This window comes from Tursiops truncatus, chromosome 13 (genome assembly GCF_011762595.2).
Source record: "Tursiops truncatus isolate mTurTru1 chromosome 13, mTurTru1.mat.Y, whole genome shotgun sequence".
Classification (NCBI taxonomy): domain Eukaryota; kingdom Metazoa; phylum Chordata; class Mammalia; order Artiodactyla; family Delphinidae; genus Tursiops; species Tursiops truncatus.
Window position 1 is genome coordinate 68,137,272 of NC_047046.1, and position 14,463 is coordinate 68,151,734.

The window sequence follows — 14,463 nt, forward strand, 5'->3', positions numbered from 1 at the left end:
ATTTGATAGGGATTGCATTGAATCTATAGATTGCTTTGGGTAGTATAGTCATTTTCACAATATTGATTCTTCCAATCCAAGAACATGGTAAATCTCTCCATCTGTTGGTATCATCTTTAATTTCTTTCATCAGTGTCTTATAGTTTTCTTCATACAGGTCTTTTGTCTCCCTAGGTAGGTTTATTCCTAGGTATTTTATTCTTTTTGTTGCAATGGTAAATGGGAGAGTTTCCTTAATTTCTCTTTCAGAGTTTTCATCATTAGTGTATAGAAATGCAAGAGATTTCTGTGCATTAATTTTGTATCCTGCAGCTTTACCAGATTCATTAATTAGCTCTAGTAGTTTTCTGTTGGCATCTTTAGGATTCTCTATATATAGTATCATGTCATCTGCAAACAGTGACAATTTTACTTCTTCTTTTCCAATTTGTATTCCTTTTATTTCTTTTTCTTCTCTGACTGCCATCGCTAGGACTTCCAAAACTATGTTGAATAAGAGTGGTGAGGGTGGACATCCTTGTCTTGTTCCTGATCTTAGAGGAAATGCTTTCAGTTTTTCACCATTGACAATGATGCTTGCTGTGGATTTGTCATATTTGGCCTTTATTATGTTGAGGTAGGTTCCCTCTATGCCCACTACCTGGAGAGTTTTTATCATAAATTGGTGTTGAATTTTGTCAAAAGCTTTCTCTGCATCTATTGAGATGACTATATGGTTTTTCTCCTTCAATTTGTTAATACGGTGTATCACATTGTTTGATTTGCATATATTGAAGAATCTGTGCATCCCTGGGTAAATCCCACTTGATCATGTTGTATGATCCTCTTAATGAGTTGTTAGATTCTGTTTGCCAGTATTTTGTTGAGGATTTTTGCTTCTATATCCATCAATGATGTTGGTCTGTAATTTTCCTTTTTTGTAGTATCTTTGTCTGGTTTTGGTATCAGGGTGATGGTGGCCTCATATATTGAGTTGGGGAGTGTTCCTTCCTATGCAATTTTTTGCAAGAGTTTGAGAAGAATGGTGTTAGCTCTTCTCTAAATGTTTGATAGAATTCACCTGTGAAGCCATTCGGTCCTGGACTTTTGTTTGTTGGAAGATTTTTAATCCCAGTTTCAATTTCATTCCTTGTGATTGGTCTGTTCATATTTTCCATTTCTTCCTGGTTCAGTCTTAGAAGGTTGTACCTTTCTAAGAATTTGTCCATTTCTTCCGGGTTGTCCATTTTATTGGCATAGAGTTTCTTGTAGTAGTCTCTTAGGATGCTTTGTATTTCTGCGGTGTCTGTTGTAACTTCTCCTTTTTCATTTCTAATTTTATTCATTTGAGTCCTCTCCCTCTTTTTCTTGATGAGTCCGCCTAATGTTTTATCAATTTTGTTTGTCCTCTCGAAGAGCCAACTTTTAGTTTTATTGATCTTTGCTATTGTTTTCTTTGTTTCTATTCATTTATTTCTGCTCTGATCTTTATGATTTCTTTTCTTCTGCTAACTTTGGGTTTTGTTCGTTCTTCTTTCTCTAGTTCCTTTAGGTGTAAGGTTAGATTGTTTATTTGAGATTTTTCTTGTTTCTTGAGGTAGGTTTATATAGCTATAAACTTCCCTCTTAGAACTGCTTTTGCTGCCTCCCATAGGTTTTGGACCATCGTGTTTTCATAGTCATTTTTCTCTTGGTATTTTTTGATTTCCTCTCTGATTTCTTCAGTGATCTCTTGGTTATTTAGGAACGTATTGTTTAGCCTCCATGTGTTTTGTGTTTTTTACGTTTTTTTCCCTGTAATTCATTTCTAATCTCATAGCGTTGTGGTCAGAAAAGATGCTTGATATGATTTCAATTTTCTTAAATTTACTGAGGCTTGATTTGTGACCCAAGATGTGATCTATCCTGGAGAATGTTCCATGCACACTTGAGAAGAAAGTGTAATCTGCTGTTTTTGGATGGAATGTCCTGTAAATATCAATTAAATCTATCTGGTCTATTGTGTCATTTAAAGCTTCGGTTTCCTTATTTATTTTCATTTTGGATGATCTTTCCACTGGTGTAAGTGAGGTGTTAACAACCCCCACTATTATTGTGTTTTTGTCGATTTTGTCTTTTATAGCTGTTAGCAGTTGCCTTATGTATTGAGGTACTCCTATGTTGGGTGCATATATATTTATAAGTGTTATATCTTCTTCTTGGATTGATCCCTTGATCATCATGTAGTGTCCTTCCTTGTCTCTTGTAACATTCTTTATTTAAAAGTCTATTTTATCTGATATGAGTATTGCTACTCCAGTTTTCTTTTGATTTCCATTTGCACGGAATATCTTTTTCCATCCACTCACTTTCGGTCTTTATGTGTCCCTAGGTCTGAAGTGGGTCTCTTGTAGACAGTATATATATGGGTCTTGTTTTTGTATCCATTCAGCAAGCCTGTTTCTTCTGGTCGGAACATTTAATCCATTCACATTTAAGGTAATTATCGATATGTATGTTCCTATGACTATTTTCTTAATTGTTTTGGGTTTGTTTTTGTAGGTTCTTTTCTTCTCTTGTGTTTCCCACTTAGAGAAGTTCCTTTAGCATTTGTTGTAGAGCTGGTTTGGTGATGCTGAATTCTCTTAGCTTTTGCTTGTCTGTAAATCTTTTGATTTCTCCATTGAATCTGAATGAGATCCTTGCTGGGTAGAGTAATCTTGGTTGTAGGTTCTTCCCTTTCATCACTTTAAGTATATCATGCCACTCCCTTCTGGCTTGTAGAGTTTCTGCTGACACATCAGCCGTTAACCTTATGGGAGTTCCCTTGTATATTATTTGTCATTTTTCCCTTGCTGCTTTCAGTAATTTTTCTTTGTCTTTAATTTTTGCCAGTTTGATTACTATGTGTCTCGGCATGTTTCTCCTTGGGTTTATCCTGTATGGGACTCGCTGCACTTCCTGGACTTGGATGGCTATTTCCTTTCCCATGTTAGGGAAGTTTTTGACTATAATGTCTTCATATGTTTTCTCTGGTCCTTTCTCTCTCTCTTCTCCTTCCGGGACCCCTATAATATGAATATTGTTGTGTTTAATGTTGTCCCAGATGTCTCTTAGGCTGTCTTCATTTCTTTTCATTCTTTTTTCTTTATTCTGTTCCGCAGCAGTGAATTCCACCATTCTGTCTTCCAGGTCACTTATCCGTTCTTCTGCCTCAGTTATTCTGCTATTGATTCCTTCTAGTGTAGTTTTCATTTCAGTTATTGTATTGTTCATCTCTGTTTGTTTGTTATTTAATTCTTCTAGGCCTTTGTTAAGCATTTCTTGCATCTTCTCGATCTTTGCCTCCATTCTTTTTCCGAGGTCCTGGATCATCTTCACTATCATTATTCTGAATTCTTTTTCTGGAAGGTTACCTATCTCCACTTCATTTAGTTGTTTTTCTGGGATTTTATCTTGTTCCTTCATTTTGTACATAGCCCTCTGCCTTTTCATCTTGTCTGTCTTTCAGTGAATGTGGTTTTTGTTCCACAGGATGCAGGATTGTACTTCTTCTTGCTTCTGCTGTGTGCCCTCTGGTGGATGGGGCTGTCTAAGTGGCTTGTGCAAGTTTCCTGATGAGAGGGACTGGTGGTGGGTAGAGCTGACTCTTGCTCTGGTGGGCAGAGCTCAGTAAAACTTTAATCTGCTTCACTGTTGATGGGTGGGGCTGGGTTCCCTCCCTGTTGGTTGTTTGGCCTGAGGCAATCCAACACTGGAGCCTACCTGGGCTCTTCAGTGGGGCTAATGACAGACTCTGGGAGGGTTCACACTAAGGTGTACTTCCCAGAACTTCTGCTGCCAGTGTCCTTGTCCCCACGGTGAGCCGTAGCCAGCCCCCTGCTCTGTAGGAGACCCTGCAACACTGAACCAGGTCTGCCTCAGTTTCCCCTTGGGTCACTGCTCCTTCCCCTGGGTCCCGATGCGCACACTACTTTGTGTGTGCCCTCCAAGAGTGGAGTCTCTGTTTCCCCCAGTCCTGTCGAAGTCCTGCAATCAAATCCCACTAGGCTTCAAAGTCTGATGCTCTAGGAATTCCTCCTGCTGTTACCGGATCCCCAGGTTGGGAAGCGTGACGTTGGGCTCAGAACCTTCACTCCAGTGGGTGGACTTCTGTGGTATAAGTGTTCTCCAGGCTGTGATTCACCCACCCAGCAGTTATGGGATTTGATTTTACTGTGATTGTGCCCCTCCTACCATCTCATTGTGGCTTCTCCTTTGTCTTTGGATGTAGGGTATCTTTGTTGTGAGTTCAAGTGTCTTCCTGTCGATGATTGTCCAGCAGCTAGCTGTGATTCTGGTGTTCTCGCAAGAGGGAGTGAGAGCACATCCTTCTGCTCCGCCATCTTGGTTCAGGGCCCCAGAATGTGTTTTCAACTCTGAAAAAAAAGCTTAATTTTCCTTTTCAGTTGGAAAAAGTGGAAGTCTGTCCCATATTAGGAAATGCCAATTAATCTGAGCAATAAAATTCTGTCTGCCAATGTCACAGTGCATGTATAAGAATTTGTGTCCACATATTTTATTTAGAGGTGTACGTTCCATAGTTCTCAATACTAAAAATCCATTCTTGTACAATGGCGTAGTAAAAGTATGGGATGAAATACTTTTCACCTTTAAAGACTTTTTCATTTATTAAAACCAAGTTGTGATTATCAAGTTGAGATATTTTGACTCAATTCAACAGGGAGCAAACACTAAAAACCGTTGAAACAACTTTAAACAACACTTAAAACAACTTCTGTTCTATGCATATTTTGATTCTTTCATTCAAATCACTTCAAAAAGTAGGATGATAAAATGTTCAAAATATCAGACCGATAGGCTGAGAGCCCAGATTTTCCACACTCAGTTTCTTGTGAAAGGACAACGGAAGATGTGAGTTGTTTTCCAGTGTGTCAGAGCACACGTGTGCCTGTGTGGAGGGATATACTCCCATCTTACTTTTGTATTTCTTTGTTTTCCTAAATCCCTGTATGTGCACAGCAGGAGAACAGGGTGGTTACGAACCCAAGCTTCTGACGGAGATATCTGAGCAAGTTATTTAACCTCCCTGAGTCTTACTTTAGAACTTCTTTTGTAGAATTGTTATAATAAAGGACTGAGAAAAGTCCCTGATACCCGGTGAGCCCTGAAATAATTTAGATTATTATTCCCAGTTGAAATTCATTCTAGGACAAGGGTTCACTATTGTACTCTGAACAGAACCAGATCATCAATTTATAAATATATATATTTATAAATGTATATATATAAATATATATGTGTGTGTATATATATATATATTTCCAGACGATTAAATAAAAAAGAGGATGAAAAAGGAGATCCAGGCAATTCCAGTGCCTAAATTCCTTGATTATAAACTGGCATCTTAGGAATTTAGACTGACATTTTCAGAAGAAAATGGTTCAAAATGAATTAAGCATTTACTACATGCTTGGCATTCTGCTAAGCATTTTTGTCTTATAAGCGATCATATATTCCTATTATTTCATTTTGAAATAAAGAGTTGAGGGCCTTCCAGTGTAAATAACTTTCCCAAAGTCAAATAACGAAGAAGTAGCAGAGCTGGGATGTAAAACTCAGGCTCCTAGTCTTAACTATTGCACTGCGTTTTTCTCTTCTTATCAGTATTCTACTGGTCCAAATCAATGATGCTCAACTGATTTATGATTTAATTTATCTGAGGAGGGATTGAGAGTGGTACTTCGTAAAAGCTCCCCAAGTGATTTTAACGTACAGTTAGATTTGTGAAACACTGATCTAAATAAATGCAACATCTAACATTATTTGAGATCAAGGACCTGTGCAGATAAAAGAGTTAGAGCCTCAAAGATTGTTTCCTTATCAATACCATCTAATGACTAAGGTTGTACCCTCTTTTTCCGTGTCATTCGATACTCTAGTCCAATTCCTCTTCCTTGAAATTCTCCTCTCTCTTGACTTTTGTAAAATCATCTAACCACTTTTCTTCCCACTTCCAGGCTATAACTTCTCAGTCTCCTAAGCATACTTTTCTTCCACCTGTTCCATAAGTGTTACTTCCCAGAATGCAGATCTTTTCATTCCCTTCATTACTTTCTCTGAAAAAGTATCTGCACTATAGCCAGGACTTCAGTGAACATGATCTCATGTCTCTGGAATCTATGTCTCCCTCCAAGGAATTCTAAATACACACATCCCTCATATTGTACATTTCCACTTGTCTGTCTTAGTGTCACCTCGTTCTATTCCCCAATCCCCCTCTCTCCCATTCTTCCATTCTTTGCTCTATCACCTACCACAAATGGCCAAACAATGCACTATTATATTCTGGAATAGGTTGTTAGCCCATTGGGATTGTGAACCCAGCTGGGCACTCACACTGGAGTCATGTGTCTAAACATTCTTACTCTCATCTTTTTAGAAGCCTCCACAGTTCACCCAGCTGCAAAAGTTGGAAACTTAGTCATCTTGACTTCTTCCTGTCCATCCCCTTTCCATATTATCATAAGAGAAAATCTAAATGCTTATAGTACAAGGCTGAAAGCAGCAGGAGAGCAGGGTTCAGATTTTGTTCAATGCTTTCTCCCCAGTAACAATATCTTTGACACTTAATAGATAATTAATAAACACTTGTTGAGCAGAATAATCATTAAATTGATATTAAATATATTGTTTGACTTGAAAATGTAGTTCTAGCTTCTAAACAAGATATTTCTTAAGCTTTATTAATATAAATAAATAAAAGCCTTAGCATTTACTAGGTAGTTACTACGTAAAAGATAATGTAATAGAAATACACTCATATATTAAGTTTTTAAAATGCATTATCTCACAGCAACTTGTTTTCAGTTAAGAAAATTAAGACATACTTGGATTATTCAAGTCGCTCAGGGTTGCAAAGCTAGTAAATGATAGCACTATGATTTGAGGTCAGGCCTCCCTGAATCCATAACCTATAATTTTTGACCACAAAAAAAGGAGAAAACAGGTCCTCCTTTTTTATATATCGACCTATATATATGATTATCAGAATCAGTTCTTTAAAGATGAGAAGCCCTCACTGGGCTGAGCTCCTTGCTGAGAGGGGCCACATCATGTATCTCAGTCTTCCCAGTACTTATCCACCTACCTGATCCGCGGAAGGGAATCACCGATGAGTGGGAGGAAGTATGGAAAAGGACAGAAGAGAGAAGAGAGGTGGAGGTGACTACTTTCTGACACTTTGCTTCTGGAATTACAACTACCTATTTGTATAAGTAGCGTCAAAATGAAAGATGTATATGATGCTACGTTTTTTAAGTATTTACACAAATGATATTTCAATGTAGGAATGCCCAGGTAAATTAATAATCCCCAAAGGTCTTACAACCTATGACAGAATATAATACTGATACTTTATTATTGCCCAGGATGGTGGGTAAGAGATAAAAATAAAGTGGAAAAAATGTAAGATGAAAGGATGGAGAATGACAGGGAATTGGACACAAAGGAATGAACATATAGATACAGAACGATAGTGAGAAACCTATAAATGTGTCCCAATCTATGTGGTTAAATGGAAATCTATAAGGTGAGACTTCAACAATGGATTTAATAGCCTCAAAACATGCCAAACTCACAGATCCAAATGAAGTTGTATGGTTTTTCTAAAGCTAGATTTTAGAGTTTTGAGTGATGTACTCTTGTTTCTATTCTCCAACTCAGTTTTCAAATTTACAACCAATGACAGGCATTTTAAAATAAATTTCAGGAAATTGCTCAAATACAATTTGGAGTCAGAACCTGCACTTTCAGCTTTACTTACCTGATGCCAGAACTGTCACTTTTAAATGCTTCAGTGACTACTCTTCACATAGAAAAAAATTACATGAAGGCAAATACTATATTCTCATTTGGTAAATGGAGAAAATCAGGAGTAGGTGTAGCTGACTTGAGATGGGAGCACAATTATCCAAACTTTCAAGTTCATCATGTACTTACAACAGCCCATGAAAACTTCAACCATTTCCTTAAATGTCATGAATTCAAAACTTATATACTTACAGGCTAGGGGATTTTATTCAATAAGTGAGTTTCAATACCTATTGTGTGAAGACTATTTTATTAGTTTTCTTTGAAGAATAAGAAGTAATATAAGATATAGCTCCTGAACTAAAGGAATATTTTTATTCTTTTGAAGAGATAAGACATGCACATAATAAAAGCTAGAACAATATTACTAGTGCCAGGGTCTTCTTTTCAGTAGATATGGTTCTTTGGGTACAAGAATGGAGACTTTTCTGGCTCACAGAATATTAGGAGGTTGTACTGATGTTGATCTCAGGGGCTGAGTTATCAAAGAATGGACATCTATGAGTCAGAAACAACTCCTTTATCCAATGATATTTTATAATCCCTTTTGAATTATAGTCTTCCAATTTTAATATCAGCCAGAGGGAGGAGCCATATAGCCTTTATAAATTTTGTAGACTTCTTTATCTTGATTAGTCTTTTATTTTCCCCTGAGCTCTCCACATCTTACATATTCATATCTGCAGCATCAACATCTCAACAAATATACCACAAAATATGCAGAATTCACATCATCAACTAGAGCAGTGATTCCTGACTTTACTGGAACACAGAAATCAACTGGGGTGCAGTTTACTGGGGTTACCATTAACCTGTTAGCTACTGCTGTGTAACAATATCACCACAAATTTAGCAGCTTAAAATAACACCCATTTGCTATCTCACAGTTTCTGTCAGTCAGGAATCCAAGAACAACTTAGCTGGGTAATCTGCCTTAGGGTCTCTTACAAGCTGGCAATGAAGGTGTTAGCTTCGGCTGATATCTCATTTGAGGCTTACCTGGGAAAATATTTGCTTCTAAGTTTATGTAGTTGTTGGCAGGACTCAGTTCCTTACTGGCTGTTGATCAGAGCCCAGCCTTAGTTCCTTGCCACATGGTCTTCTCCATCTGGCAACTTATTTCATCAAAGCGAACAAAGGAGAGAGTCTATAGAGTCTGCTAGCAAGACAAGTTATAACTTATGTAACATAATCATGGAGGTGACAGTCCATCACATTTGCCATATTCTGTTGGTTAAAAGCAAGACTTAGGTCCCATGTACACTCAGAGAGAAAAGACTACACAAAGCTGTAACTGCCAGGAGGCAGGGATAATTGAGGGGCTATCCAAGACTTGTCTGCCATGCCTATTGAATCAAAATGCCCTTTCTTGGGCTCTATGTTTTGTAACCTATACCTAGTCCCCAAGTAATTCTTATGATTAGGCAGATTTGGAAAACAATGAAGTTGGGAAAAGGTGAAAGCCAAAGCAAAATCGATGCAAGTTTTCAGCATTGATCTGAATTTAAGACAAATGGCCTTCTGGGTGTTGGAGTTTATGGCATTGCTTAATCCTACAGAATCACAGGGGAAAACTATCCAGTTCACTGTCTATAATGCATCCTCCAAACCCAAGCATAATTCTGTAAATCACTATGGGATTAAGTGAAAATGATACAAAATTGTATAAGTACTCTTATACTTTAATGAAGTGGGTTACAAAGTGTACAGAAAGGAGAGCTCACTATAGAGGGACGTTTCATATGTTAGATGTAGCTTAAACTAGACCTGGATGGCCAGGTAGGAGTTGGATGGAGAAAGTAAGGAAAGGTGTGAGGAGTAAGAGGAAAGTAGGAATAAGGATAGTATGGAAATGAGTCCTCGTGGAACTAAGAGTTGTGCTGAGATGTAGGTAATACGCATGGTTATTTTGGAAGGCAAGTGAATCTGAGTCAAAGAACCTGTGACATGACCACTGAAATATCTATGCGTGAAGGTCCCCAGTCCGGATGGGACAAGCGGGACTCAAAAGGAAGGACTAGGGGAATCAAAGGAAGACAATTCTTTTTAAAAAGTATTATTTACAAAGAATGTATTCAATGCGTAAGAATAGACCTAGGGACATTTGCGGCCTATCTGATGCGGATACCATTGCAGAAATTTGATAGAAGTAGAGGCTGACACCGCATTCATGTAGCAAAGACACATGCAATGAGTTATTTTACAGTTTATATTACACTATCGTCTGATATAATATGTAGTGTAATATAAAGTGATGAATTAATGCTTTTAGATAAAAGCTAGCTTAAATATTAGCTAAATATAATGTTAGAATATGAATATTTTACAGGGATACCTGGATCTGTTTGGGTGCATATTAGATTATCACCACTGAATACACTACAATTATTCATCCCCTAACACAGAGGACGAATGATACTATCAAATGATGGATTTTTTAATATTTGAGATACTAACTAGATAACCTACAGTTATCCAGAAATACTTTTTCTTTCTTTGTTTATTTTTGCCTAGTTGGGATGGACGGGGGGAAATGGTGTTGGATGTTTGGTATGGTAGCAGATGTTATCCTAGCCCTTTTATCACTGAGCTTGGGTCATGCTCAACTTCATCATCTATGAAAAGACAGCAACAGTACCCCTGCCAACGTCACAGAGTTATTACAGTAACCAAATAAGATCATTTATTTTTATAACACTTTAAAAATATAGGGCATTTTATACTTTTCAATCTATTTTTATTATTTAAACACTAGCCAAAATAAACATTACTTATCTTGATTATTGGATACAGTGAAAATGATACAGACTGGTTATCTGTCTTTTATGTTTTTCATCATGCCTATATATTAGCGCAAACCAATAATCAGGATTTATAGGCAGCAGAAACCTCACATTTTAAAAATATGGCAGATATTTTTATTTCTAATGGCTTATTCCACTTTTGGATTTTGTACATTGAAGCAATTCATTTTCTAAGCTTTGCAATACAAAGCAACATCATTACTTGCCAAACTGAATACTGTGCTTATAGATTGTGGATATATGATAATCCTTGAAAATTATACTTGGGACACATGGATGTTTGGAAGCAGAAGTGTAACATGTAGTCAGTACAGTAATTAACGTTGTGTTCATTTATTCATGCAGCTTACATCTTGTTTTATACCTTGGACAAGAACATTCCAATTGATGACTGGGTTATGGAAACAATCAGTGGTGATCGGCTTACACATCAAATCATGGATCTCAACCTTGACACTATGTATTACTTTCGAATTCAAGCACGGAATGTGAAAGGAGTGGGGCCCCTCTCTGATCCCATCCTTTTCAGGACTCTGAAAGGTTTGAATCATTTCCTGTCATTTCGGGGTTTTTTCCTATGGAGTTGTTATAAAATAGTGTTGGAGTCTGTGTTAGGAATTGCCTTAAACCATCTCTGTTGGCACGTGACTACAGTGGGCATTCAAAAGAAATTAAAATGCAAATTAAAACCAGAATGAGGTATCACCTCAAGCCTGTTAGAGTGGACATCATCCAAAAGACAAGAGACAACAAATGCTGGCTTGGCTGTGGAGAAAAGGGAACCCTCGTGCACCGTTTGGGGAATGTAAGTTGGTGCAGCCACTATGGAAAACAGTATGGAGGTTCCTCAAAAAATTAAAAATAGAAATATCATATGATCTAGCAATTCCACTTCTGGGAATATATCCAAAGGAAACAAAAACACTAACCCTATAAGATATCTGCATCCCAATGTTCAGAGCAGTATTATGTGCAACAGCCAGGACATGGAAAGAGTGTAAATGTCCACAGATGGGTAAAGAAGTTGTGATATATGTATTCCATTATATATATATAATAAAGTTATATATAATTATATGTACATAATGGAATATTATTCAGCCATAAAAAAACAGGGAAATCCTGGGCTTCCCTGGTGGCGCAGTGGTTGGGAGTCCGCTTGCCGGTGCAGGGGACACGGGTTCGTGCCCCAGTCTAGGAAGGTCCCACATGCCGCGGAGCGGCTGGGCCCGTGAGCCATGGCCGCTGACCCTGCGCGTCCCGAGCCTGTGCTCTGCAACGGGAGAGGCCACAACAGTGAGAGGCCCGCGTACCACAAAAAAAAAAACCAAACAGGGAAATCCTACCGTTTGTGACAATATGGATGGACCTTGAAGGTGTTATGCTAAGTGAAATAAGTCAGAGAGAGAAAGACAAATACTATGTGATCTCACTTATATATGGGACCTAAACAAACAGATAAACACCAAACTTATAGAAAAAGATCAGATATATGGTTACCAAAGGTAGGAGGTGATGAGAGGAGGAATTCGAGGAAGGTAATCAAAAGATACAAACGTTCAAGATATTTGATATTTCAAGATATTTATAAAAGGGTAGATCCCAAGAGTTATGATGAAGACAATTTTTTCCTTTCTTTTTACTGTACCTATATGAGATGAAGATGTTAACTAAAGCTGTTGTCATCATTTCCCAATATGTGTAAATCAAATCATCATGTTGTGTATCTTAAACTTGTACAGTGATGTACGTCCATTATTTCTTAAATAATTGGAAATAAATTGGAAACGAAAAAAAAAGATAAAATTAATTAATTAATTAAAATTTATCTTTTTATGCTGAAAGCCAACATGGCAAAGAAAGATACATTATTACATTTTCTGCCATCAGCACAAAGTGGACATATTTAACTTGACTTTTTTTCATTTACAACTCTTTTGGAATTTTGTACGGATTTCATGTATATGGGCTCTATTCAAAATATAATGAAACACTTTAGCCTTTTTATGTAAGGGAATAAAAATTAAAAAACATTGTATTATGTGGATAGCTTACTATTGCCAACTTTAAATATTTCCTTTCAGGAACTATTGTCCTTATATATTAAAAGAAATTCTGATATGGCAAGAAAGAAAATCTCAAACAAAATTAATTTTTTTTTTTAAGCACACAGGGTAGCAACATGAAAAAAATACCTTGTGGTATGATTACTAGAAAAACTTTACATGCTTGCAAGTATAAAAATTACTGCTCAATTTAAGGACAATTATATGTTTATACAGAAAAATACTAAGACCCAAGAATGGTAACTACCTCATAATGATCTGCATATAAGTCCTTTCCATTTTACAGCACAGTATTATTTTTCTGGAGGATGAATGATTTCAAGAGCCTCTATTATTTAGCCATTGAAAGTAATTCAGATGTTCTATAGCTGATATTTAAAGATGTATATTTAACATCTGATGTGTGTTATTTTAAAGGATACTTGACTCTTAAATATGTTACCACATTATGCCCATATATCTGGCCAAAAACTTAATAAAACATGATGGCAAACAGCCGAAAAATTAGAAACAGGTATCTGATTGACATTTTTACCCATTTGCTTGGACATACTAAAGAAGAGGCTTAGAATAACTAGATAGTCTATTTCTCAATTCTCCTAGGAAAAGTATGCTAATAAATAGTAGACTTTTGAATTCTGGTGACTGAGCTATTCAAAAGCTAGATTTGGTAACAGCTAATCCGAAAGTTTGCCAAGAATGCACAAAAAAAAGCATTCAGCCTCAACCTGCATGACAGCCCTTAATGACAGAGTAGAAGCGGGCGGGGTGGGGTTGGGGGGGAGGCAGGAGAAAAGTGAGCCAGTCTTCATCTATCCAGGTTTTTAGGACTTCTTGTCTAAATCAGGATTCACTCCAAATGAGCAATTGAAAGGAAACTGGTTATTCATTTTGTGAGAGCAAGAAATGTAACTAGGTAACGTTTCACAAATGCTTCATCTTTATCTAGACAAGTTGTGAACAATTCAAGACTTTTCTTCACAAGGTTTAAAATCAAAGAATTTAGATTAAACTTTACGATATTTTATTATTTTACCCTATTCATGTGAGAATTGGTAAACTTTTCTTGTTGAAAAATTTAAAATGAATACAAGAAAATAGCTTCCTTAACTTGTTTAAAATATACGGGTGATAATTACTTGGTAATGACATGCACTTTCTTTTACTGTAAATTGTATCATTAATTAAACTTGCATGATGATCATTTTGAGTTTATGTTTAGAGGAATGTTACAAATAACACTTTTAGAACACATTTATACAGCAAAACAATTATTTTCCATTTCTTTCTATGACTAATTTAATCCAAATAATCACATTAACCAAATTCCTTATCAATTTGTTTTCAATAGGGCATTGGCCTTGATATGAGAACTCGCTAACAAAACTGTTGATTTGAAATGTCAGCTTTCTTGATGGAAACTACCAAACTCTAATAATATTTCTCTTTCCCCACAGTGGAACACCCTGACAAAATGGCTAATGACCAAGGTATGGTGGTTTAATCTGTCATTTTTCCCTCCCTGAATCAATCTTATCCGTTAGAAATGTCAGTCATTATTTTCTATTCCTCTTTTCACCTGGGCCATACACCTGATGAAGCAGACACCAGTGTGATAATTAATCTTATTAATGAAGTTCTGCCTGGCTGAGGTTTCAGTTCTGATAGGGAGGATGTAAATTTTCTTGAGAGGAAATTGTTTTGTCTCCATTCTGAAGGACCAATTAAAATGTCAAGCTTCTTTGTATGAAATAAATTTTAGT

General features: G+C 36.7%; 1 protein-coding gene across 1 annotated transcript in view; it reads left to right on the top strand.

The window, feature by feature from the left end:
• The window catches only part of DCC (DCC netrin 1 receptor), a 776,413-nt gene that overhangs the window by 636,580 nt on the left and 125,370 nt on the right, over window positions 1-14,463 (top strand). The window contains 2 exon segments of the mRNA XM_073789896.1: window positions 10,980-11,174; window positions 14,158-14,190. Coding sequence (XP_073645997.1) covers window positions 10,980-11,174; window positions 14,158-14,190 — 228 coding nt within the window.